This window comes from Gekko japonicus, unplaced genomic scaffold (genome assembly GCF_001447785.1).
Source record: "Gekko japonicus isolate JY-2015 unplaced genomic scaffold, Gekko_japonicus_V1.1 scaffold211, whole genome shotgun sequence".
NCBI lineage: Eukaryota > Metazoa > Chordata > Lepidosauria > Squamata > Gekkonidae > Gekko > Gekko japonicus.
Genome location: NW_015164187.1, coordinates 61,469 through 88,749, shown reverse-complemented (window position 1 = coordinate 88,749; position 27,281 = coordinate 61,469). Strand labels below are relative to the sequence as shown.

Below are 27,281 nucleotides of genomic sequence, written 5' to 3'. Positions count from 1 at the left end.
CTCTGCTTAAGATTGCCCTGTGAAGAATCCAACTCTTAAAAGCTACATATATGGCATACAATTAAACTCCAAATCTGACTTTTTTCAGGGTGGGTGGCACCTTGCTATATATGCCTGTCTCATTATTATGAGTACATTAAAACACCATTTAGACCCTTCAACCTTTCTCTGAACATGGTCTGTTTCACACTCCCAGCCTGATTTTGGGATAAGTGGAGCTGTGTCGCCGCTGCCGCCAGTGTCTCTCTGTGTCTAGGAGTGAACTAAACAGCTTATTCCTTCTTCATTGAAGACACCAGAAAGGTTGGATGGCTTGTATTATAACAACAACAACAACGAATATTCTTAAACAAATAAATAACGCAAGATACACTGCCTCTGCCTTTACAAGCTAGCTCAGAGGCAAGCAGAGCAAGAGGGAGTGCAACAGCTGTGCGTCCTGCCTCATTCCTTCACCATTCCCCCCGCATCTTACTTTTCTGGCTGCCATGGGACAACACTGGAGTCTTAGTGCTTATTCACAGCCAGCAGAGAGGAGAGCGGCAGGAGAGGAACTGTTAGGACTGCAGCCACTGCACAGTCCCCTGCTTCCTCAGAGTGCTTAAAGGCAGAGGCAGAGGCAGAGGCTTCGAATTAAAACCTGGCCTCCGTAACCAAGCAGAAAACAGCATAGTGGGTGTCCAGCATGTCTGTTACTCCCAAAAGCTTTAATTGGAAAGTGGTAGGGCCTGTTAAGGACCACACCACACAAAAAAATGAAGTCTAGCATGCTCATTTACATGGGAGGCAACAGAAGCAAGGGCTTCTGTACTTTTTAGAAAATATGGAAGAGGTTGTTTTGGAAAGTGCAGAAGTGCTGAGAAAATTCCTTCTTCTACACAAGTACTAACAGTGCAGTGCAGGTGAACTCCACCACTTTCTTAGTGTTTCTGGTTACCCCACATATTTGGGAAATGAAGTTTAAAAACTGCAGCAGACTTTTGGACAGGCCTAATAAATCAACATCACAGTAATCCAAGTCTACGCCCCAACCACTGATGCAGAAGAGGCTGAAGTGGACCTGTTCTATGAAGACCTAGAACACCTCATAGAACTAACACCAAAAAATGATGTCCTCATCATCATAGGGGACTGGAATGCTAAAGTAGGAAGTCAAAAGGTAACCGGAATAACAGACAAGTTTGGCCTTGGAAAGCAAAATGAAGCAGGACAAAGGTTAACAGAGTTTTGTCAAGAGAACACACTGGTCATAGCGAACACCCTTTTCCAACAACCTAAGAGGCGACTCTACACATGGACATCACCAGATGGGCAACACCGAAATCAGATTGACTATATAATTTGTAGTCAAAGATGGAGAAGCTCTATCCAGTCAGTAAAAACAAGACCTGGAGCTGACTGTGGCTCAGATCATGAGCTACTCATTGCAAAATTCAGACTTTAACTGAAGAAAATTGGGAAAACCACTAGGCCATTTAGGTTTGACCTAGATCGCATCCCTGATGAATATACAGTAGAGGTGAAGAATAGATTCAAGGGTCTAGATTTGATAGAGTGCCTGAAGAACTATGGACGGAGGTTCGTGACATTGTACAGGAGGCAGCAATCACCACCATCACAAAGAAAAAGAAATGCAAGAAAAGCAAAGTGGCTTTCTGATGAGGCTTTACAAATAGCAGAGGAAAGAAGGAAAGCGAAAGGCAAAGGCGAAAAGGAAAGATTTACCCAACTGAATGCAGATTTCCAGAGAACAGCAAGGAGAGATAAGGAGGCCTTCCTGAATGAACAGTGCAAAGTAATAGAAGAAAACAATAGAATGGGAAGGACTAGAGATCTCTTCAAGAAAATTGGAGAAATCAAGGGAGCGTTCCATGCAAAGCTGGCCATGATAAAGGACAAAAACGGTAGGGACCTAACAGAAGCAGAAGAGATTAGGAAAAGATGGCAAGAATACACAGAAGAACTATACAAGAAAGACCTCGATGTCCTTGACAACCACGACGGTATAATCACTGACCTCGAGCCAGACATCCTGGAATGTGAAGTTAAATGGGCCTTAGAAAACATTACTAACAACAAAGCTAGTGGAGGTGATGGTATCCCAGCTGAGCTATTCAAAGTCTTAGAAGAGGATGCTGTTAAAGTTCTGCACTCCATTTGCCAGCAAATTTGGAAAACGCAACAGTGGCCACAGGATTGGAAAAGATCAGTATACATTCCAATCCCAAAGAAGGGCAATGCCAAGGAATGTTCAAACTATCGCACAATTGCACTCATATCACACGCTAGCAAGGTCATGCTCAAGATCCTACAAGCTAGGCTTCAACAGTACGTGGATAGAGAACTACCAGAAGTACAAGCTGGGTTTCGAAGAGGTAGAGGAACGAGAGATCATATTGCCAACATTCGCTGGATTATGGAGAAAGCAAGAGAGTACCAGAAAAATATCTACTTCTGCTTCATTGACTATGCTAAAGCCTTTGACTGTGTGGATCACAACAAACTATGGCAGGTCCTTAAAGAGATGGGAGTACCAGACCACCTCACATGTCTCTTGAGAAACCTGTATAAGGGCCAAGAAGCGACAGTTAGAACCGGATACGGAACAACTGATTGGTTCAGCATAGGAAAAGGAGTACGACAAGGATGTATACTGTCACCTTGCTTATTTAATATATATGCAGAGTACATCATGCGAAATGCTGGCCTGGATGAATCACAAGCGGGAATTAAGATTGCTGGGGAAAAGATCAACAACCTCAGATATGCAGACGATACCACTCTAATGGCAGAAAGTGAAGAGGACCTAAAGAGCCTCTTGCTCAGAGTAAAAGAGGAGAGCGCAAAAGTGGGCTTGAAGCTCAACAGATGGCGAACCTCAACAGCATGATAAAAAGTAGAGACATCACCCTGCCTGTGCTGCCCCAGTCAGCATTTAACTGTAGCTAAGTAGAACTGCCATATATCTTTAAGAGCAGTTTGCCCCTGGGAATTGTAGTCTTTAGTTAGGCATCCCAATACATTCCTGACTGGCTGATTAACAGTCATTTCCTCTGCCAACAAAAGTCTGCATGGTCAAAGCAATGGTATTCCCAGTAGTCATGTATGGCTGCGAGAGTTGGACTATAAGGAAGGCCGAGCGCCGAAGAATAGATTCTTTTGAACTATGGTGCTGGAGAAGACTCTTGAGAGTCCCTTGGACTGCAATATCAAATCAGTCAATCCTAAAAGAAATCAACCTTGACTGTTCCCTGGAAGGCCAGATAATGAAACTGAAGCTCAAATACTTTGGCCACCAAATGAGAAGGGAGCACTCACTGGAGAAGACCCTGATGCTGGGAAAGATTGAAGGTCAAGGAAGACGGGGACGGCAAAGGATGAGATGGTTAGACAGTGTCATCGATGCAACGAACATGAAATTGAGCAAACTTCAGAGGACAGCGGAAGACAGGAGGGCCTGGTGTGATCTTGTCCATGGGGTTGCAAAGAGTTGGACTCGACTGTGCGACTGAACAACAACAAAAATAAATCTGGAATTGTGTGTCAGTGCTTGAGCTTTGGAATGACATGATTTTTTTCACACAAACTGGCTGCTCACTCCCTGTGCCCTCCTCCCTGTCTCCTCCTAAATATAAAGGTTATAAATTATATGCCCCATCTGCTGGCAACCTCTGTTATTGCAGAGGCTTAGCACAGTAACTTCTTAAGGAGGGTAGGTGAGGAAACAACCATCACTTCCAGACAGTGTAGCTACAGGGCAGTGGAGTTTTTCATGCAGCCATGCTGTCTGAAGAAAAAGACAACTTTCCTCATGACCAACAATCATACATTTCTACCTCAGGCATCATTTGTGACACTATTAGAAGAACCAACAGCAGCAGCCATATCAAAAAGGGAAGTGCCCCAGCACAGACTGTAATTTAATTCATGTTATGTGCTAACAATGTCCTTCTGCTATTTAGTGGTCAAACTGGTCAGACTGTCTCAAAGTGAATGATGGTGCAATCCTAAACAGAGTTATGTCTTTCTAATTCCATGGTAGGCTTTGGAAGCAATTTTAAGCATTCTCAGAAGTAAACCCAATTTTATTTGATGGAGCTTACTGCCAGAAAAGTTTTTATAGGATTGCATCCTTAGCAGGGATTGCACTTTAAATAGTCACAGATCACACATGGAAAACAGAAACACTCAGAAAACGGGGCAGGGGGCATTTCTATCTGCTGGACATAATGCAAGCCTAAGCATGTATTCTAAGAAGTAAATTCCATTAAGCTCAATATGGCTTACTCCTTTAGATTTGAATCTTTGAAGAGTCTTTAATAGTGGATTATCTTCACACACAGTATAGTGTCTCTTGTGGTCAACATTAGTCACATTTAAGAAAAAGATATGCTTGAGAATATGTTCTATATATCTACTGCATACTAAGGGATTATTCTCTAATGCTGTAGGCTGTTTTACACAAACATCTTCATACTATACATTTTGAGTGAGTAAAACCTTGTCTTTAAAAAGAATTCACTTATTCCAAAAGAGGAACAAATAGTTTATTTCAATGCTCCCGAAATAGCTAATTTTTCTATTTGAAAAGTGAAGTTCTCGGGGACAAAATAAATAAATAAAAATCCCCTGAATTGTTCCAGTTTTTTCTCCCTGGGCCTTGATATCTATATCCAAGACGGGCATTATCCCGTAAGAGTGCGTGGGAGACGCTTCCCTTGTCACCCCCGCCTCCTTAGCTCCCATGTGGGCTGCAGAGGAGCTGTCCAGCCCGTTTCCAGAGCCAGTGCGCTGCCCAAGTGACCCAAGCCGTCTGTTGGGGCCCCGAATCTGCAAAGAGATGACAGTCACTCCGCAAACCACCCTCAAGTCGGTAGGAAGGGGACGAGAGGGCACCCTCCTCCTTCTCCCAAGTGACCCAAGCCGTCTGCTGGGGCCCCGAATCTGCAAACAGATGACAGTCACTCCGCAAACCACCCCCAAGTCGGTGGGAAGGGGACGAGAGGGCACCCTCCTCCTCCTCCACTCATGCCACTGCCACCGTCAGCCAGAGGGGGCGGCACAGGAGGAAAGGCGCCCCCTTCCTGTTTTTAACAACCCGTCTTGCTTGCAGTCTAGAGAGGATAATTCAAGAGCTGCCTTGTAGCAGGAAAATAAAACAGGAGGCCGGTGGAACCTTATAGACTAAGAAAAGTGATTCCAACGGAAGCTTCCGTGAGTCAGAGCTCACCTCACCAAATGCGTGCATTAAAAGCAAAAAGAAAGAAAAGAAAGAAATCCAGCCGCGTGCATCTGATGAAGAGCTCTGACTTGCGGAAGCGTACCATGGAATCAGTTTCCTTAGTCTTTAGGGTGCCAACACCGGACTCCTGTTTTAGTTTAGATTCCAATACGTCGAAATCCTCACTGGCAATTCCGGTCTAAAACCGAACACGTTTCTCACTAAACTTCCAGTGGAGAGTTTGCAACAAGACTCAGGGGAACCACTTTCCCCAGCGGCCACTTTTAAATATAACGGAAGTTCGTACTGGTACGCCGCTCTAGATTTTTTTGTTACCTCTATGGTTTAGAGCCTACGACACCCTTTGGCCCTGCCCTTCAACCTCGGCGACCAATGGCGCTGCGCTCTCGCCGGTGCGAGGGTGGTAGCCGGAGATCACGTGATCCGCATGCCGGTAGAGCACGTCGCACGCAGGGGAGAAGCCGGGAGCCAAGATGGAGGAGTACGCCCGCGAGCCCTGGTAAGCCACCGAGGGTCGCTCGGTCTCTTCTCCTGCGTCAGCCACTGGCGGGGCGAGGCTGGGGTTTTCTGCGGGCCGGGCGCCGCGGACAAGCTCCGCAATGCTTTCTCTTCTCTTGTATCTGAGTGGGAAAGTTGACCTTGGGGAGGAGTAGGTCGGTCATTCATTCATTCCCCGTGGAAGCTTGTGGTGAGGGCGCGCTCACATCCCAAGATAGGCTCAGTGGGCATGAGTGCCAAGTAACTGAAGGTGAAGAGGCCTTCAGGGTAATTAGCTTGTGAATTCTGATACGCTTGTCTGTGGGGTGGGGGTGGTAAATTGTGGTCCATCAGTTTCTGACGGGTAGCGTAATGCCTGCTTGTTGCTGGGATTCTGGCATAGAATGCTGGACCAGGCTGATCCAGTTTATTTGCGCATACTCACTGATATTCCTTCTCTGTCATAGAATGCTGGACCAGGCTGATCCAGGTTATTTGCGCATACTCACTGATATTCCTTCTCTGTTGAGAGAGCCTGAACATGCACTGTTACTTCATGCATTTGAAGCACATTGTGCTGTGGAAATTATAGTATTAAAACATACACAAGACTGACCACTCCCCTGTATTCTTGAGGTTGAAAATAAATTAGGTGCAAAGAAAAATACCCCTAGCTTGTGTTTATAGAGATCTTAAGCAGTCCTATAAGCTTGCTTCCTCCTCTTCTGATGAACGTTTTGCTTTAAACCCATTAAAAAGGCAGTGCCTTTTTTTGGGGGGGTGGGGGGTGTTACAACTTTGTACAAGTACCATATATGTTAATACCAATATAAGCAAAATAGCAAAGTCCCAGCCCCCAGAAAAATCTTACAGGTGATACAAGGGCCATTCAGATTTACTACTGTAAAGCCCCGGTCACACGGCAAAGTTGCCGCGGGAGAGGCACGGATGGTGGGCGGATTATCCGGGTGCGATCACACCCCAACATCTGGGAAGTGGAGCACACCTGTGGCTTACTGCTGACAATGCGCCTTAAAAAACTAGTACCTCCAAGGTACTAGTAAACGTTTGCCACGGGCTGCCTCCAGATGCCCGTGGTGTGATCGCACTGGTTGCTTGCCAGGTATTAGTCAGGTGGATGAAACTACATGTTAGGAGAAGCATGAAAATGGCAGTTTGGTATCCTCCCTGTATGCTCAGTAAAGCTTACTACAGGGGGAAACACCCCTAGCCCCTTAGGTCAGCAAGCATTATGTGCAAGCTTCACTACATGTTAAACAAGGAGCAAACTTGCTGCTTATTGTTATAGTTTTCATTTTAATTGGTATCTATTTTTTAATATTGCATTAGCTTAAGTTTTGTTTTAATGACTATAATCTGCCTTTGTTTTTTGCGGGCGGGGAAGGGGAAAGAAAGGTAGGCTAAAGATATTTTAAATGAACATGAGGTTGCTAGTTTCAGCAACACTTCCGTGTTTCTCAGAATCTGTAGTGCCACCCTCATTTTAGCTACTGTGACAGAAACTTAAATGGGCTTTGGTAACTGGGTGGGGCTTCGGGATCATACTGCAAAATGGCATATTCATGAATTGTCTTCGCTGGTTTTGGATCTCACTTGAGGTATCTTTCTTTAGGGCTGGCACAGGAGTTGTTTGACAGGTCGCAGAGTTAGTTGACTGCCTGTTATTTGGCCACAGTCAGATATTCCAAGAAGCCACGAATGCCACTGTATAAATAACAGTTTACTTTTCTGAAATTTTTATTTCATTCAGATGTCATGTGTTAGCAAGACCAGGAGTGCTTGGCTACAAAAGCACAGCAGAGCGTCTGTTACTGGCCACTTGCAATAATAGCAGGCATCGCCAAACAGACACTTACAAATGTCTGAATAGCTCATTATTTCGTATTATTTCTGTCAATTGTTTTGGAACTATAGGCTGAATGTGCTGTTCCAAAGTAAAAGCCAAATAAAAGGACTTTTCAGTGAATTGCTCACATTTATAGAAATCTGTACCTAGCATTGCTAAAACTTAAATTATCTTTCTTAGAAGTTACTATGAACTGAATTGTATTTGTATTTAGCATAAGAATACCTGGTGATGGTTAAAGTATCTGTTGCCCTAATTAAATTAGCGGTTCAAAAATACCAGCATTTAACCAACCAGAACCTTTTTTGCTTGGTCAGATGGACAACTCTAGCTTCCTTAGTAGCTGGAATGGCTTTTTTTGTTTGCTTGTTTTGGGCGAAGGCCTGTGGTACAGTAGTAGAGCATTTGCTTAATTTGCAGAAGGTTCCAGGTTCAATTTCCAGCACCTCCAGTTAAAAGGATCAGGTAGTAAGTATTGTGAAAGACCTCTACCTGAGACTCTGGAGTGTCAGTACTGACCTTGACAGATCAGTGGTCTGTCACGGTACAAGGCAGTTTCATGTATTCATGTTTACCTTCAATGAAAAGGTGTGAGTGGGTAGAATATAGGATTGATCCAGTCAGATTGTTGCAGGAAGTTTGTTATCATTATTCTTGAAAATGTTATTAAGTATATCTAACTGATTGATTAGATATTGAGAGCCAGTGTAGTGGTAGCCTAGGATCTGAGAGACCTAAGTTCGAATCCCCACTCTGCTGTGGAAGCTTGCTGGGTGACCTTTGGCCTGTCACACACTCTCAGCCTAGTTGTTGTGAGGATGAAACAGAGGAGAACAATGTAAGCCCCTTAGGTGTTGTGAGGATGAAATAGAACAGTGTAAGCTTTGGGTCTGCATTGGGGAGAAAGATGGGTATAAATGAAGTAAATTAATAAAGAAAATATTGTTAAATTAAAAATTCTTACAGGATGCACCGAAGTCCTTGGCCATGCCTAAATGAGACCCAGGCTTTAGCAAATAATTTAATCCAGGTTTTTTTCATAAGGCTACTAGAAAATATTCCAGAATCAACAATCAATGTTGGAAGAATAAATAGTGGTTTGGAAATAAGTTTATTTTGTAAATAAATACTTTTATTTCAATGGATTTCATGTAAATTCAAGCGTGTTTTCAAATTTTTGATGTATGAATATCATCAGGCACAATTGTATGGATTACAGGGAAAGCCTAGTGCTCCAGAACTTCAGAGAGTCTGCAGTTGAAGCCAAGCACCAGGGGCGGGCTGGAAATTTAATTTACAGGGAAATTTCTCAGTGGGTCACTTGGCTCAGACCCTCCATTGGTAATTGTAATTATCATCACTGTCACACTGCACAACCAGTATTTGGGAGGAAGCATTGTGTGAGCTAACACTCATTATTTGCTTTGTAGGCCTACAGAGACCACTCAGCTTCGCTTGCTTCAGGGTCATTTTCAGTTCCCAGTCTGCTTCTGCCAAGACCTGTCTTACTTAGGAAGTACAGAAGATAATCTGGATGTATATTTAATAGGGGAAAGTGACACTGCCTTGTCAAGAAGGCATACAAAGAAAAGGTTGAGATTGAACTGTTTGTTTGCAGTGGTGTGATAACCTGCATGGCAGAGTAACGTGTGTGCTCTTTCACTTAGCCCCTGGAGGATAGTGGATGACTGTGGGGGTGCCTTCACAATGGGAGCCATTGGTGGTGGGATCTTTCAAGCCATCAAAGGATTCAGAAATTCCCCAGTGGTGAGTGAAAATAATTTCTTGTGGATAAGAGTTTTGGTTATATTCTTATTTGCTATGAAGGGTTTTACAAGTAAAAAATTGCAAAATAACTAAATGCAAATTGCTATTGGAATATAAGGGTGAGTAGAATGTACCCTTTCCCCATTCTGAAACCTTTCTATTGTAGTTTTTTTCTATAATTATCAACAATATATAAACAATGCATCTAGACCTTCAAGGTCCCCCCCCGAACAATTAGATGCTCATAGGTGAATTGGAGGATAGAGCTACATGAGAAGAAAACCTTGGTAAACCTGAGTTGCTCAACACTTAATTTGCCTCTTATATCTACAGACCTGGCAAATTAAAGTGGTTGGGATTGGGAATGAATCATCTTGGTCCCAAGAACTTCTGAGAGATCTCAGGATTAAAACCAAGTGTCTCTGTTGAAGTTAAAACAAACTGTTAAAGAGTGAATATTTTTGGCTTCAGTTGTTTTCATTTATTGCAGGGTGTAAATTATCGATTGCGGGGTAGTTTGACAGCAGTTAAAACCAGAGCACCACAGTTGGGAGGTAATTGTCCTATTTGTATATTAATAGATTCCTACATGGATTTAAATGGAAACTGATAGATGTTATGATGGGACATAATGTCTTAGATTACCTACAATATATAATGTTCTTGTGTAATGAACTGGAATATATTTCCATTCCTAGAGTAGTTGAAGAATTGACTCCTAATAGGCAGTATGCTGTTCCTTACCTAATTGTAGACATTCATTTATGCCCAATACCAGTTTTCACCTCTAACCTCTTTGTTGCATCATGCCACTTTTAGGGACGTACACACATACATGCTGCTTTATGCTGAATCAGAGCACAGTTAGTATTGTCTACTCAGACTAGCAGCAGCTCTCCAGGGTCTCAGGCAAAGGTCTTTCACATCCCCTGCAGCCTCGTCCTTTTCACTGAAGATGCCAGGGACTGAACTTGAGATCTGCAGGCCAAGCAAATGCTCAGCCACTGAGCTATAGCCCCTTAACACCATAAAATATGTAGTTACATTTTCTGGAAGAGCATAGTTGAGAATTGCATAATGTTATTAAGGTGATATATTCATAAAAATATTCCATTTACTATATAGAAGAGACGGTTTCACATAATTAGGTGTGTTTAAATCCTATGGCAGTTTCATATAATTAGGTGTGTTGAGCTTTCACACAAGGAAGGGCACATGGAAGATTGCTGTCATGTTAGAATTATTTGCCAATTATTAGAAGGTAAACAGAAAACACAGGGTGACCTTAAGAGAACATAAATAAGGAAACAATTATTAGTACTGTTTTAAATAGTTCTGATGTCTAAATAAACTCCTTTCCATATACAGGTAGCTTTGCTATCTGGGGCGGCCTCTTTTCCATGATTGACTGCAGTATGGTGAAAACAAGAGGAAAAGAAGATCCTTGGAACTCCATCACCAGTGGTGCCTTAACAGGAGCCATATTAGCTGCAAGAAGTAAGGCTGGTAGTGTAGCGTGAATGCTCACGAAGTACTGTCATATCTCTCAAATTATTGAAATACGTAACAGTCGTATACCCTTACTCCACATGTCTGTCCTTTTCCAGTGTTTTGGACTAAGTTTATAATGTTAAGTATACAACATACAGTTTTGTGACACCCTTACAAAAGTTTAATTTCTTATATTTTAGCACTGACAGGAAACATACAACCTGTTCTAGAAATGCACTTTCTCGCTCCTATGCCTCTCCCCCCAAGATGTATAACACTAGTGAATTGTTTGAAATTTGGAAAACTAATAACCTTGTTAACAGCATGCAAGACAGTATGTAATCTATCTCATCATTATAAACTTTTTTAAAGACAACTTTTTCTTATGCTGCCTATTTTAGATGGACCAGTTGCCATGGTTGGGTCTGCAGCTATGGGAGGAATTCTTCTAGCTTTAATTGAAGGAGCTGGTATCTTATTAACAAGGTTTGCATCGGCTCAATTTCCAAATGGTAAGATGTCTGCAGTAGTGCAGGGTACAATGTTTGTAATTTTCCCTTACAGCTTTATTAATGAATTAACAATTGGCCTTCCCTTGAGGTAAGCAGAGGCTATTCTGAAATGTAGATAGAGCTTTAAGAAAAACTGGGTTTGTCAGGAAAACTAAGACGATATAATAATGAAGAGCTCTGACTGTTTTAATAGGAATAGACCATAGAGGCCTAGGACCTAATTCACTTTGATATTCCACTGCTGCTATTTGTTAAAACCTGCAATGTTTTTGTGTTAAGAATGGTGCATAACAATTTTAGTAATGGTTAAACACTTTGGCCCCTCTCATAATGTTACTTAAAATTAATGCATTCTATACTGAATTTTCATTTGTGCATATTTAATGGGAGTTACTGATGATTCACCATGTACATGGTTACCTGGAAGTCCATGGGTTACATCCAGTGAGTGCTGAGTCACAGATATTTCACACTTTTCTTACTCCTCAGCAATCCCATTGAGGTTGGGGAGGGGACAAAATCACTCCTGTCTTCTCTGCCAATAGAGCTGTGCTGACAGAAGAGGGTTATTTCATTCTCTTTCCTGTCCTCAGTCAGGGCTGGCTCTATCACTAGGCCAGCTAGTGTCTGGCCTAGGGCTCGCCGACCCTCAGGGGCACCAAGCTGCGCCCCCCACGATCCTGCTCACTCCTCACCGCCCCCCCACCCCGTGGCTTCTTCGCACAGCAGAGAGGATGCAGCGGCGGAGGGGGGAGGCAGTAGCATACCTCACCGCCCACCCTGCCTCCGTCTCCTCCTCTCTCAGCAGTCGGGGAATCCCCCCACGGAGCTCCCTTTAAAAAGTAGCCCTGATAGCGGTGGAGTAGCCGCCCCCCTGCGATCCTGCTTGCTCCCCGCCGCCCCATGGCTTCTTCGCCCAGCAGAGGGGCGGGGGCGGCGGCTGGGTGACCCTCCTCCCAGCCTGGGTCTGGCGAAGAGGTCTCCAGGCTCCGCCGGGAGGTTGGCATCTGCACTCGCCTAGAGCGCAGGACCACCTCAGGCCAGCCCTGTCCTCAGTGTAGCCCTCTCTAACCCATGTGGCTGTCAGTCCATGTGCATCCCACAACTTTAGGTATCACCTTCTCAGACTTGTGCCCATGGGATGATAAAATATGTTATCAAATAAGTTTTTAATAATATCAAACTGGGCACCTGAAGACAGTTCTCTTAATCTGAAGAATTTTGCTAACTTCTGTGATTTGGGACAAGTATTTAGGATGCTGCAAGAGATGTTAGTATGTCATGAGAAAATTAAAGGCATCCATGAACCCACATTTTAATCTACGCAGAGAGAGCTGCCTGCTACCTCTTTCCATGTACTTATTAATTTGGCCTTACTGCCTAATCACTTTTCACTTCAAAGAGCACTCAAGGAGGCATATTCATCAAGACGGTATTCTCCTAAAAACACAGGGGTGGGTCATTCAGATGCATTCTAAAAGAAAACTTTATTGGATATGAAAGTGAAGGGTGCCTCTGAGAATTGTTGGTTACTGTTTGGTGTACAAGCAGCAGAAAATAAGACACCATCTTCTCATAAAGCGAAAACATTCTTCCAGAGCAGCATCTTGCTTACTGTCAAGTACTTCAAACTGGCTTAACTCTGGCTGGATCTTACCCTTTTAAGCTTTCCTGAACTAAGACAATGAGGCTCAGTGATTGATACAGAAGAAGTAAACAACAGTGGTTCTCTGTGATGGAGAACAGTGAGATTTAAAAGTGGATAGCTAAATCAGCTTCTGGTAAACAAAGAACACCCTAAGATCAGTGAATGTAAGTTAGGCAGCCTCTGATTAATCCACAGATTGTTCAGCTGTCTTATATAGACTTCACAGCCCTGCTTCCCTACAGTGTCCATGACTGGGGACCAAACAAGTTTGAATTAAACTCAATCTATGTGTGTACTGTTTTGTGGTCAGTCTGTTAATACTTCTGGAGAAATAAGCTAGGTATGACTGAAATGCTCGAGTGGAAAATATATCCAATTGTGACATGCTGCAGAGCACTAATTAGCGAAATGTCTCTGTTAAATTACAGGCCCTCCATTTACAGAAGACCCCTCTCAGTTGCAGCCCTCCCCTTTTGGAGACTACCGACAATATCAGTGATTTCTCGTATTCTTCTGTTCCATTTTGTCACTCTTAAAAGAACAAGCATCAGTTGAAGACCTTCCATTGAATGTGTACACCCAGATGTTCATGCAAGTGCTTTTCCACAACATTTAGAACATCCACAAATAGCAGAAATCTTACTGTAAAGCAGATGCAGGATATCCAGTATAGCTCCTTGTCGTTATCTCCTTTGACAAGAAGACTAACCAGAGTATTGTACCGGCTTGGTTACAACTGCAGAAAGAACTGAACCCATGGGCTTTACAGTATGGCACTGAGCATACTGGTGCTATTGACTAGGCCAAGGATGCACTGAACCAAATGTCTGAAGGCGGCACGCAAGAAACGAACTGTAGGTGCCTCAGTCAGAAGGCAGATAAGGAGTATACGAATAGGCTAAATAAACAAGCCAAGACAACTCGGATGGGCTGCTTTTGTTTTTATATCAGGCTATTCGAATGAAGGACTTATTGGGAAATCCATTGAAACATTACAGGGAACACTTTTCTCACTTCATAGTATAACAAAGTATACTGCATAGTACATTGACTTTCTTGGAAATTGTCCTAGGCTGTAAGACTACTCAGCTTTGATTCCCGCCCAAAGTCTATCCCAGGGGTCCACAACCACAAAATGGCTGTTGCAGGAGGTTGAGCCACACTCAAAGGAAGCCCAAGGGCAGGGAAGAGGAGGGGTAAATAAAGCCACCATTGTGTTGGCAGCTGCCAAAGAAGCAGTATTATTTTAACCTACATACCCAATAACATCCTTCTAAAAATACTTCGCTGGCACCACGTTGGGGACCCCTGGTCTATTCAGTCGTCCCCCCCCCTCCCGTTTCTAATTCATTGACTGCCTTGTATTCCAAACATCTTGCTGTTTTTTAGTGGAGTTTCTAGGTAAATTATGAATCTGCCTATCACTGTTCAAGGCAAGAAAATATCTCCTTTCCTACCTGGCTGCCTTGTAGGATAAAAAAAGACCACTGACAATTTCAGGCATTATGCTGTTGTCATGGTGCTCTTAGCTGAGTAGGTAATGATCCCATTTGCTCAAAAATGACTGTTTTCCAAAGTATGCTTGTAAAATGTGCACAGTGGAATAAACTTAATTACTGCTGCTAATTCAGCTGTCTTTGTTTTTCCTTCAAGCTGTGCTTAACTATAAGTGTACTCTTCCCTTTGAAGCACTCCTGGCACCTACTTTTTTAGATGTTTTAATGGTTGGTTTGATGTTGTGTGCTGCTTTTTCATATGCAATTTCTTCAAAACTCCTGGACCTGTACTCTACCACTTTATGCAGGTGGGAACTCCTATGACTGAATGCCTGCTATACCTACCATGAGAGAGTTTTCTATATACATGGAAACGCCGATCTGCATCCATTTTAGGAAATTTGTTCTATGCAACCTGTTGAGTTAAACATACTGGCCCTAGTTTTGGTACATTCCTCGGTCTCTATATGCACTTTTTGTTACTGCAAACAACTACTACAGGATAATTCCACAATCTGTTTAAATCAAATTACGTAAAGAAGATGAACAAGGTAAAGAGGTCAAGTGTGGACATCTGTTGCTCCAACATATACTGCATTAGAGATATCAGATTATACAGCTGCTATGCAACAGTCAACAGCTGCTATGTTTACCCTTGTAAAATACACTTGCTGCAGGAGTATTCTTTTACAAGTATAAGACCTTTCCTACCTGACAAGTCTTTGGAATTGCTACAGACATCAAGAGCTATTAATTTAAAAATGTTTATTGCTCAAACATCTGAACATCTCTTAATTTCCCCTAGTTACCAAACTGAACAAAATTTTTGTTATGCATATACCCCCCAACACAAAATACTGAATACATCTGCTGTTTCTCATTTGAAAATTACATCTAAGCAATAAATCTCTATCATTATTCCAATTATAATGGAGTCCTTTTGCAATACAGCTATATTAATAAATCCCCCCCAGTGATAAACATTTCAGATTTTTTTGGTTACTTTCATTAGTTGTCTAAATTTCTCTCAGTTGTTACATGCTTGTTTTTACTACTTAATATAATTTTAATTTCCCCTTTTGTCCAAGCAAACTTCACACTCCTTCTAGAGAGGTCCGGACATCTGAGTCACAGAGTTAATTTATGCAATATTTTCATTTACCCTCAAATAGCTTTTCCAGTTCCATTTCACACCTATATTTGTGTTAATAAAAATACCTACCTCATAGGAGCTACAAAGATTTTGTGCAATAAAATCTGTTACTACAGCAGGGCACTTTAATCACTGGTTGCAAAAATGCCTCTACTGTCTCACTTGTTTTTCTTTACATACTCTCTAGTATTCTATTTGCTAACCTGAGTAGCTGTCTGCATTACTACTTTGTTACTGCAGTTAAAACAAACCACATGTACTCAAGATTGCTTGATTGTACCAGAACATGCAAAACGACTGCTTTCTCAGGAGTACTGTCCCAACCCTTTCTAGTCCACACTATTTAGGAGTGTAACAAAAATTTTCTTCTATTAGACTGAGATCTACAAAAAATTATTTGAGATGTCAAACTCATCTTCCTTAAGTGGTGAAGATCCTTGAACTCACTGCAGGAGACTGAATTCCTCAAGTTTCCACTCACTGTGCTCATAACTACTTTTTGTAGGGCTCCCAAATCTCGCCAAATCACGGCGGGGGATCCGCATGTCTTCACAGAATCCGTGCCGCGGGGACGACGAGACGCATTGCACCCGCCATCGCCAGGATTTTACACAACGCGTCGCTCTGTCAACGGGGCTGTTTGGAGCCCCGTTGACAGAGCGACGCGTTGTGTAAAATCCTGGCGATGGCGGGTGCAATGCGTCTCGTCGTCCCCGCGGCACGGATTCTGCGAAGACATACTATCCTCCGCCGCGACTTGGCAACCCTAACTTTTTGAGATTAAGGGTAGGTGCCCATGCTGTACCTATCTCCTTGACATTAACTACTTCAGTCAGTTTCTCTTGCAGATTTGGATCCACCCCTTCCCTAAGAGTTCTAAAACACAGCCTTAGGGATTAAACAAACCTTCCTAGGCACACGGAGAATTAGCTACGCTACAGAGACAGAAGATAGGCAGATTTTCCAGGCGCGATCACAGCGCCACATCTGGGAAGCGTAGAGCTCCTGTGGCGAACCCGAGGCTTCCCGCCGAAGATGTGGGGTAAAAAACTAGTACCTCCGAGGTACTCGTTTCCGGAAACCGCGGGGCAAGGGCTGGCGCCTGATCGTGTTTCCGGTGGTAGGTCGTGGCATCCGGCGCCCACCCATGTCCCATCGCTAAAAGGTTCCCCCCCAAGTCTCCACGGAATGCGCACAAGCACCCAACGGCGCATGCGCACACTTCGTTTAAAAACAAACAACACAGCCCCCTCCTCTTTTCCGTACCCCCCCCACTCCTGGCTTGGCCTGCTCGAGAGGAAGTCTCTGCACTGGGCAGCAGAGGGGGAGGTACAGGGTGGGCGTGGCGGGAGGGCAGCCCAGCTGAAGCTCCTCCTGGAGGGGACCAGACGGAGGACACAGATTGCATTCCTCTGCAGCCCTGGAAGGGGTTAAACCCGCGGAGCCTTTTGCTAGAAAGGCTGCTTCTTTGCCACGCCGCAGGATTGTCCTGTGATCGGCACCTCCCCCCTAACCACAGGACTTCTACGGGACGTCTGATCGTGCAGTCGCACGTTATTTTGCTCTGGGGCAAACAGACACGCTCCCCCCCCCCCGCATTTTCCTGCCCGTGTGACCGGGGCCCTAGTTAGGTTTCAATGCTTCTAAAAGCTACAGGAAAAAAATCACCCAGGTGGACTCAATGTGGCTACAAAAACTATTTTGGAAGATGGAAAAACAAGGCAAATAAAGGGACAGCTGCAATACCCTCCTAATGGCTGAAGCTAAGAAATTCCCCTGGGGCACCAAAGGAACACATTTTTATCTCAAGATATGCTAATCTTGTGCCCCTCTGACAGGGCAGTGGCAGAGCAAGTGCTGGCCATAGCACCTGCAGCATGGGACTCATGGCACTAGGCAAAAGAAGGACAATCTCTTCTACTTTCCATTGAGCAGAAAGTACCACATGCAGAAGTACAAGTTCCCAAATGGAACTGTCCATTGTGGAGCCATGCAGGACCCAGCTCATCTCAGATGTTAAAACAACAGTCCATGAGCTTGTTCTGGCAGAAACACCGTTAGGTTTGCAGAGCTCGTCACAAAAAACGACTCTCCTAGCTAGAATGCTGCTGTTATTTGCAGGAGATTATTCTGCAACTTAATTGCATTGTCTCAGTCATAAAGCTTTTGGTGAAGGAGTAACAGAACTGATATGGTTTTAGTATGCCTGAGGTAGATTGCACCAGTCTATTTTGTTCAGCCTTCTTTGGAGTAGCTGCGATGGAGGTGAGGTTATGGGGCAGAATCTCTGAAACACAGCATGCCAGGTGTGAGGAAAGAACAGCAGGACTCTTATAAAACCACTGCTGGGTAGGAATAGCTGCAAGTCCTGTCCTTAAACACTATATCTCTAATTTCCCATCAGCTTGATAACCTGGCAGGGCATTTTGCTCCTCAGTGAAAAACTTGGTAGAAAGAACCATGTCAACCGTCGCTACCTTGGGAGGTTTCACATCAGCTTTCCTCTCTGAAAAACAATTAAATGGATCTGGAGGACTAGTGATTTTCTTGCCATACAGAACTGGCCCTTCAAGTGATCCACTGGACTGCATTTTAGTTGCTTAGCCTATTTTGCAGCGGCAAATAATGCAGAGGACTCCTTTTACATCACAAGGGAAAACCTGGGCAACCACCTCTGCACAGCGATCCACATGGCACCAGGTTGCCCCTGTCCCTCCACCGACTTCTGTCAAGTCTGAAGATTTATGACATTCACTCTGACAGGGAAGAGCACTGTAACAGAAGTGCTGACTCCTTCAGACAGATTAAAGGAGCTGATCTTACTTTTAGGAGGCTAGTTTGGGGTGCATACCAGCTCCCAAAAGAATGTTAAATCCCTGGAGGTGGTTTAGGCTAACTTCATCTATATTCAAACAGCTTAATCTCTACTCCCCCCGCCCCTCACAAACTCAAGCTGAGGCTGAAATAGAACTGGAATGGATGTTCAGCATGTTTAGGCTTGGCAGCATACAGTACATGTATTAGTATTAACTGAAGCCATATTTTACACCTGGTTTGAGCAGGGAGTACTCAATTTAATGTAAGCCTACAAAGCCAAGCACATATGGACTCCCTTGTAAAATATGATACAAAGTTCTGAGCAGTTCATGTAACAAAAAACTGCACACTGGCAGAGGTAACCATCTTCCATCCTGTCCACCAAATGCACCTCTTCAACTGCAACGGGCACAAAAACAAAGGCAAAGTCATCTAACTAGACTACAACCTAAGAGCAAGCACAAAGGAGAAAGGCTAGAAGCAAACTTCAATGGGGTAAGGAGCTGGGAGGGCCTCTTATAAAGAAGATGAGCTTTCCCCAAAGACCAACAGCTGGAAAAAAGGTCCAGCTCATAACTTCTGCTGGCAAAGAGAAAAGAACCTTCCCCCCCCATTACACTGGACATGTTAATAAGGAAATCCTACAGGCGAAGTGGATTAACAGCTCGAATTCCCTAACTTCCAGCAGCAGGAAGCTACTCCACAGCAGACAGACAATCTCATTAAAGGGGACTGGAGAAGCTTAAGCACAATGTTTCTAAAATGCCAAAGCAAGTCCACCCCTTTGAAAATTCTTAGACAAAGCATATCCCAGGCACATGATAAGTACAGAAGGCTACCCTGCCAGGATCGGCCTAGTAAGGATTATCTAGGAGGTAGAGAGAAGGGCGTACAGTTGCTGATCTGCCACAAGCCATCAAGGGAAGACACCCACCATTACGCTTCCCCAACATGGTCACAGCACTGAGAACCATGCAAGCAACTTGATACGTGCAGCTGGATTTTCATTTCTCCTACTTTCCCTCTTTCTTCCAGAAGCCACTCTGCCTGAAAGCACAAAATGCTTTTTAAACTCAGGAGCTTCAAACACAGTTAGGAATGCCATGAAAGAGGGTGTTTTGTGTGTGTGGGGGGGTGGGGGGTGGAGGACCCACTAGGCCGGACGACTGCAGGGAACATGGACACTAGCAATGCACTTCAGTCCAGATGTTCACAGGGCCAAAATACAGAAGCGTAAAACATTCCCAAATGCCAAGCCTTGCAGGCCCTGCAAGATGTTTTGTGGGGCTCAAGGGAGGAAAAAACCCATTCAGTCCCTCCAGGGGGAAAAAAATTACCTGCAGGCATTCGAGCTGAACCCTTGAACAGCCCAGCATTAAAAGTTACAGACGTTTTATTTTAGTCACCGTGGCATAAAAGCAACAGCAGCTCTACAATCCTCTAAACACTCCACTTGTAATACTATGTATAGCTCTCCAGGAACGATATGCTGGAGGGATCGCAACTTTTTTTTTTAAAGCTTATTAAATATTAAATACTCTTTTTAGGCATACATTACTTTTGTCAAGAAAGAGACAAATCTCTAGTTAAATGGCCCTATGCATCCTCCTCTGAGCTCTCCTGCTGTGAGCTGCCAGCGCCCTGCGACTCAAATGCAACTCGTCTCCTACAGATCCAAAGGAGAAATGGGTATCTGATGGGTCACAGACATTTAGAGTTTCTTCAAGCATGGGGTATGTGTGCAGCATCAAAGAGCCGGTAACAAGCCCCTTTCCTTTTTTTGCCAGGTGCCAGAGTTTTTCTAGTGTCCAGAAAACTGCCAATGTAATTCCTGTGAGCAGTCAACTCACTTGTCAAGAAGGGACTTGCTTGCTGCTGCTGGAGGCACTTCCACCCATTGGACACTGTTGGCAAACCACCCCCACCCCCCATCCCATCTTCCTGAGAGAAGGAAAGCCAGGAATGGCCATTGCCAATGCTGCAGGTTTTGTTTTTAAAGTTCAGTCTTCTTTTGATTTTAGCAAAGAAGTAATTTTAAAAGCACTTGGGAAGCTTGTACCAAAGTCCTCTAAAGTTCTCAGAGAAGAGAGTCGTCAGTACATCCTCCTTCAAGTCCATAACGGAATTCCTGCAAATTGGAGACTCCATAGAAATGGACAAAGGCTGCAGCCACCACCAGCACGTGAAAGATCTGGTGGGACTGGAACTGTGGAAATGTAAAAGATGTGTTAAAGACTAGACAAACACATTTTGCAGTCATTCAAGCAGGGCCTTCTTTAAAGAGTCCAAGTTGAAATCACACAACATAGTTAAACAGTTGATAAGGCATTTTCTGCATTATCACAAGGGAATTCACCAAAAGAAGTTTGTTTGGGACTAACCAGTTGGTTCTAACTTCCTGTTCAAAAGAGAAAGCTCTTTTGTGTATACTTTTACAAAAGTATGTTGTGGGAAACTAATCTAGTAATAGGTTCCTAATAAGACTTTTGTGGAACACATATATGTACCTGCACCATACCTTACAGGATGCACAAAACTGGTGTTCTGTAGTCACTAAAAATAATGAACTCTATATCCAGTAATGTAAAAAGGAATCCTTAAGAGCACAAAGTAACTTCACAAGCAAAAATGCTGAAGCAGCTGCTGCAGCCAACACTCCTGGATGGCCAATGTTGCCTCCACGGCCAGAGACACAAAGCTACAACCTAGTGGTTCCCTGGCCATTATTCAAGCACTACCAGAAAAGCCACAGCAGATGACAGTCCCTAGCAAAGGCCACACTTACCCAGATGTCAAACTTGCCAGGAAAGAAGCGCTCTGGAATTCGGGCAGCATACAGTCCAGCTCCTGTTATGTACATCATGGCCATAAGGAAAAACCAGCCCATCTGGCCCATAGTGGTGGCTTTCACAAATCCTTCTGCTATGGTGAAATGCATGGTGGGGACCACACCACTCAGCCCCAGCCCCAGGAACACCCCTGTGAAAAGAACAGCAAGATCTGTTAGCATTTAAAAGTGCTTCAGGAGCTTCAAACACAAGTTAGCGGGCAAGGATCTGTTGCTTTTTTTAAAAAAAAAAAAAAGGAAAGAAACCCTGGTAAACAGTCTTGGGGGTATTCTGGAGAGTTAACAGGGTCCTGGGAAAGCTGCTGTGAACATTTCCAGATTCAAGTTCTAGCTCCCACACCTTGCGTGTGTGTGAACCATGTATAAAAATGGGCAAGCCAAAGCAAGAACAGCCTACACTACTGCCACAGTTAAGGAGGAGAAATAAGTTGGGTTTCAGGAAAAACAGGGTTGCACTTTCCCGTAACTGTTGTTCATCAGGTGGTATTCTGAGCAGGCACACACTAACTGTGTCTGTACAGGCCAGCCACGGAAAAGATTTCCAAAGCTTTCCAGTAGGCTAGGAGTGCCCCTCCTCCCCCTGGTGCTTTCCTGCCAAACAATCATATGACCAGGAAGAGAAGGCTGGCAATTACCCCCCTCCCAACTGCATGTCATATTTGAGGAAATCTGTTTCAATGTACATGAAGAAGTGTGCACACGCTGTGTCTCTATTCTCCCATGTACACAGGGTTGAGCTTGGTTTCTCTTGGGGGTACTGCTGGACTCTAGCTTCATTCTCACATCTCCTGGTTAACTCTTGCATTTACATGCTAATTTGCTGCTATCTGTTGATCTTACCGGCCACCTGATCCAATTTCAGCTAGGCATATGCATCTTGGCTCTGAGTGGCCCCTCCTAACGGCTGCCCCCTACCCTCTTTTTCCCTGTAAGTAACCCTTGAGGAGATCTTATTCCATTTGTCTGAAGAAGTGTGTTTTGCACATGAAAGCTTACACTTTGAATTAAACTTTGTCGGTCTTAAAGGTGCCACTGGACTCAAACTTTGTTCTGAAGGCTGCTGTGTCACTGTGTTTCAGCCTTTAGAACTAGGCATTAACAAGAAGGCTTGGAGCCAAGATCACCAGAGATTTGTCAACAGAGTGAGTGGTAAAATAAAGCTCAGCAGGCCTTAAGCATATCTAGGCTGTTGTCTCCCAACAGAACTAACAGCAAGAACAGGAAACTCCACCCACTTGGCAACTCTCCAAAACTACAGGGGGTGAAGAGGTCCAAACAACCCCAACTAAAGGGCACAATACCTTACTGATACATAAACACCTTTCACTAAGAGCCATGGAGAACTGTAAGGCTTTGTTAACCCATGCTTCCAAGGATTTCACCTTGAACGGAGGGCAGCCAGGAAAAGGTTTCTTCAGTCAGACATAGCTAAGCTTTAAAACAGGCCACACCTCCAGGTTTCTGGTTGGATCTGACAGAAGGCAGAGACGAAAAAGGTTTCATTCAGTCAGGCAGTCTGCCAGGCCACACCTCCAACCTTCTTCCCTCCGGAACCCAGAGAAGGGAGAGGGGAGGGCCTCCAGTCAGGCAGCCTCTGCAGGCCAGGTTCTCGGATTCGAGAGACACCAAGGAGGGGAAGGAATTCCTTTAGTCAGGCAGGCAACAGCCAAAGCCTTAGAAAAGAGCCGTTCTGAATCAGAGGCTCTGTCAGGCAACACCTCCAGGTTTTTACCCTCAAAGCAGACGAAGCAAAGGAGGGGGAATGTGCCTTTATTCAGGCTGGTGCACAGCCAAAGCCTTTGAAAAGAGCCAGTGAATTCAAGGCTCTGTCACATCACACCTCACTAGGGAGGGGGAAGGTGCCTTTATTCAGGCTGGCTTTCGGCCAAAGCCTTTAAAAAAGAGCTCTTTTGATTTCAGCTCTATCAAATCATGCCTTCAGGGGAAATTGGTGACAGAAAGAGCAGGCAGCTCTGTTGTGTGGACCTCTTGGCAGATAAGGCACAGAGAATGGCCGTTGAACAGCACCATTCTAAAGTGACAGTTGGCCCAATCCTAAAGAGGCCCTGTTTGAGCCATAATGACACAGGGGAAATTCAGAAACATTTCTTCTTTAAATGTAGTTTATTCTCCACTAGAATTAATACTGATGAAAAAAAAACTTCTGACAGAAATATGTCTTCCTAGCCTAAAGAATGAGGTTAGGAAAAAAACAGAGATCAGCAGTGGAGATCATCTCTTTGTGGTAGCAAAAAGAGAACAGAGGGAGTAGTGCCCTTCCTCCTGGTAATGTGGTCATTTTTGGTGGGAATGCACCAGAGGGAGGAGGGGCGCTTCTAGCCTATTAAAAAGCTATGGAAATCTTTTCTGAGGCTGGCCTGTGTACTCCCAGTGTGGGACTGCATGAATCTAATATTTGGCCATTGTAGGCTGGGGGCCCTTTTGAACATGGAAACTGAAAGCCTAGAAGTAATGGTGGTTTTGGAAATAAAACTACAGTTCATGCTCATTGCACTCCAGATGTTCACATGCAAGACCTGACAAGATGCAAACAACTTCATTCAAACTTCGCCTATTTCCCCAGATTGCCTATCACTTCTGCTTGGGCATCCAGCCTGCTCATCTCTACACTTCAATCCCCTTTGCAGGTGAAAAAAAGAAATGTTACATACTTTCACTTTCAACAATCCCTTTTATCAAAGTCTGAACATGCTGTCCAAAAGCTTTTTCACTCCAGGCAACTCAAAAGATCCTCAAAATTGAAATACTATTTTTTAAAAAGGGCTTCAACCGCCACTATTTATCTGAAATCTGTTGAGGTATAAATCCCTAGGACTGCATTTTACATCAGCTGAAATCCATCCTACCTGCTCTTGTTTGCCTGTGCTTAGGTGTTGCAAATCTGTCCCACTGTGCAACAATGATTGCTGAGATACCCAGCACACACACAATGGAGAGGTAGATAAGTCGAGGCTGCGGAGAGCAGTAGAAAGAATAGTACAGCCATGGAACAAAACTCCCCATAATTAGCAGAGCTATTCCGGAATAATCCAACCTAGGGTGGGGGAACCAAAAGACACAGAGGATGTGTTGTGAGTTCTGGAATTTAAGATTAATTATATTCCCTTAAAAAGAAACACCAAGGCATTTATTTATTTATTTATTTAGTCCTGTTTATGCCACCCATCTAAGAAAAATATATTCAAGGTGGTCCACAAAAGCCAATGCAAGCAAACACCATACAAGAAAACAATCAACAATAAAAGTACCCAGCTACCTCTGCTGCTCCACTGCTGCTGCTGAAAACACTTTCCATGGCAGTGAGAAACCGGGGGCTTTGTGACCAGAGCCCCATCCAAGTGTAATGAACTTTAGCTACACAAAATTTTGTTTTTTAATGACTTAATTTAATTAACCATTTTAAGTGTGGTCTAGTTGGTTCAAAACTTCATTTTGAAGCTATGCCTCCAAAGCCTTTAACCTGTTTCCTGCATTTGCCATTAACCTGTTTACTGTCAGTGAAATGATGAATTTTCTTTTTGTTCCAAGGTGTTAATAGGTTAGTGCCCCTTATCTTTGTTCCCATTTATCCCATCACATGCTCTGGTCCCAGTCTGGGCAGCCCATCACTTTGATTTCCTCTGGACCAGCCAAGCAGGAAGACCATGATGGGACTTGCATGGGGAATGATTTTGGTAACCCCCAAGGCCAGAAGATCAAGAAGTACCATTCTAGGCTCTCCAGCCACATCAGTTTCTGAACTAAGATAGGAGCAAATCATAGCCCGAAAACATCTGCGAATCATAGTGGCTAAAGCCAGTTTCTTCTATTATGCTCTGCCCAACAGATTTGACAGGGCTTCAGTGTACTTTAAAGAACCATATCTAGACAACAACTCCAGCTTAGACATTTCTTCATATCATAACAAAAAGGACTTAGTGTTTCAATGAAAAAAAGGTTACCTGAGAAAAGAGCCTTGTGGAACAAAAGTTACATCTTGTCACATCTTTATTATTCCAACTGACTTACTTGGAAAATGTCCGAGACACCTTTTCTGAATGACAGTAGACTGTATGAAAAAGCCAGGAAAAGCTGAGACACAGCACTGCTCCAAGGAAGAACATTCCAAACACCACCTTTTCCTGAAGAGGGGCCATGAAGTACATATTTGGCCTAAGCATGGTCAAAATTCCCAGGCAAAGAAATAACACAAAGCCTGTAATTGAGATACAGCAGAGTCATGTCAGCCAAATTTGTCACAGGAATGAGAAGTCTTATGCCAAAATAACCATAAGGAAATGAGACCCCAGCAAAGGACTAAGCCTGGGACCTCTGTTTTTTCCCTTTTTTTGTTTGAAATCTGCAGGATGGGTGACAAATAATTGCAGATTAAATGGTGTGTGTGAGTGTAATGCTAAAGCTTAGGAGCAACATTTGCCACAGTAGGGAAGAAGCACAAGTTCTCAATTAATTTTTTTACAGGCCAAACTCACCTGTACACCAAATGGAACAGTCACTATGTATGGATTCATCTACCAATTTTGTAAATCAGAATTTAAAACTACTACATCTGTACCGCTACAAGCTTCTAAACCAGCAAAAAGATGCATGAAATGTTCCATACAACTCCATTTGTTTAGAACAGCACTTTGATCTAGCGACTGCCATCAACAATGAATCTGTTATTTGGCTAAGGGCAACCAAGAATGACAGGGCAGTTGCTACTCTATTATTTTTAGGCTTCAGGCTATGGCCAATAAAGCCGTATCATTGAAGGAAGGAAGGATACCAAACTACTTTATTATTTGTTGAGTTTTAGTGTATTTTTACTACGGATATTATTTTTTTTAACAGGAATTACCGTGAGCTTAATGGGAAAGTAGAACATAAATGTTTTTAATTAAAACTAACAAGGCTGGAGGGCCATTACATTTTACATTATATGACATCTAATTAGGATACCTTGTGGAGCATTCCATACAAAAACAGTGTTTTATGGAAGAAAGAGCTTGTGGCCATTCAGATCCTCTGTTTCTATTGCTTCAAGGTAGGGAGAATTTGGTAGAAAGCTATTAAGTCTATTATGACGCACATTGTGCCTAGCTATGCTTAGGTGCTTTTCAAGGTTCAGTTGCAGGACTTGCCCTAATCATGCCCTTGCACCCTTCTCTGTTATTCCTGTAGCCTAGTAGCTATTCCTCTTTCAAAGTATTTAAAGCAGTCTACAGAAAAAGGTTACCACTCTTTACCTCTGGGAAGAGTAGGTGCTTTTGACATTAAACATTAATTTTATGGTTTTAGGACAAGAAAGCTACTAACATAAAATTCTCCTGGAAATAACCACAACTCTCCAGATCCCAGCATAGGAAAAATAATTAGTCAGCTTTGAATGTATGTTCCTCTGTCCTTGAGAAACCCAAAAAATCCCCTTTGCTTGAAATGCCGAGATGAAAGGCAACACCAAGGTGGTTTGCACATTTCTGTCTTCTAAAAAAGCTGGATTTTAAGTTGCAGAACCCAAGCGTGAACTCTCCCTCTAGGGTTGTCTTCTGCCACTAACTTTTATCGGGCCTGCTCCCTGTTTGTGCATTTATATGCCTATTGTTTAATTGTTTTTTTAAAAAATTATATATATATTTTATACACACACACACACACACACACACACACACACACACACTAGGAATAAAGCCCGTTGTGGAAATAAATACAACGAGATCTAGAAAGAGGCTCTGGGGGAGTGCTCTGGCTTTGGGCAAACAGTGTCAATTTGCTGTGGTGACCTCAGCAGGGTATAATGACAGAGTCCACTGTTTTCTCCAGAGGAACTGATCTCTGCTACCTGAAGAGCAGTTGTAATTTTGAGTGATCTGTAGCCCTCACCTGGAGATTGGCAACAATTGTTACCCAGGACGAAATGGCTGGTTTGGAGGGGGGAGTCTATGGCATTCTACCTGGCTGAG

The 27,281-nt window shown here is 43.5% G+C and overlaps 2 protein-coding genes across 3 annotated transcripts in view; one reads left to right on the top strand and one right to left on the bottom strand.

The window, feature by feature from the left end:
• The first annotated feature begins 5,671 nt into the window (after positions 1-5,671).
• Positions 5,672-15,109, top strand: TIMM17A (translocase of inner mitochondrial membrane 17 homolog A (yeast)). Its single transcript, XM_015408200.1, has 6 exons — positions 5,672-5,741; positions 9,254-9,353; positions 9,844-9,907; positions 10,722-10,850; positions 11,246-11,356; positions 13,433-15,109. The coding sequence occupies exons 1-6, from the start codon at positions 5,716-5,718 to the stop codon at positions 13,501-13,503; spliced, it is 501 nt and encodes a 166-aa protein (XP_015263686.1). The 5' UTR covers positions 5,672-5,715; the 3' UTR covers positions 13,504-15,109.
• Positions 15,110-17,247: 2,138 nt separating this feature from the next.
• The window catches only part of ADIPOR1 (adiponectin receptor 1), a 34,443-nt gene continuing 24,409 nt past the window's right edge, over positions 17,248-27,281 (bottom strand). For both annotated transcript variants that reach the window (XM_015408222.1, XM_015408221.1), the window contains 4 exons: positions 25,348-25,534; positions 24,186-24,373; positions 21,256-21,449; positions 17,248-20,676 (listed from right to left, as the gene is read on the bottom strand). In XM_015408222.1, coding sequence (XP_015263708.1) covers positions 20,548-20,676; positions 21,256-21,449; positions 24,186-24,373; positions 25,348-25,534 — 698 coding nt within the window. In that variant the 3' untranslated portion in view covers positions 17,248-20,547. The remainder of the gene's footprint in view (positions 20,677-21,255; positions 21,450-24,185; positions 24,374-25,347; positions 25,535-27,281) is intronic.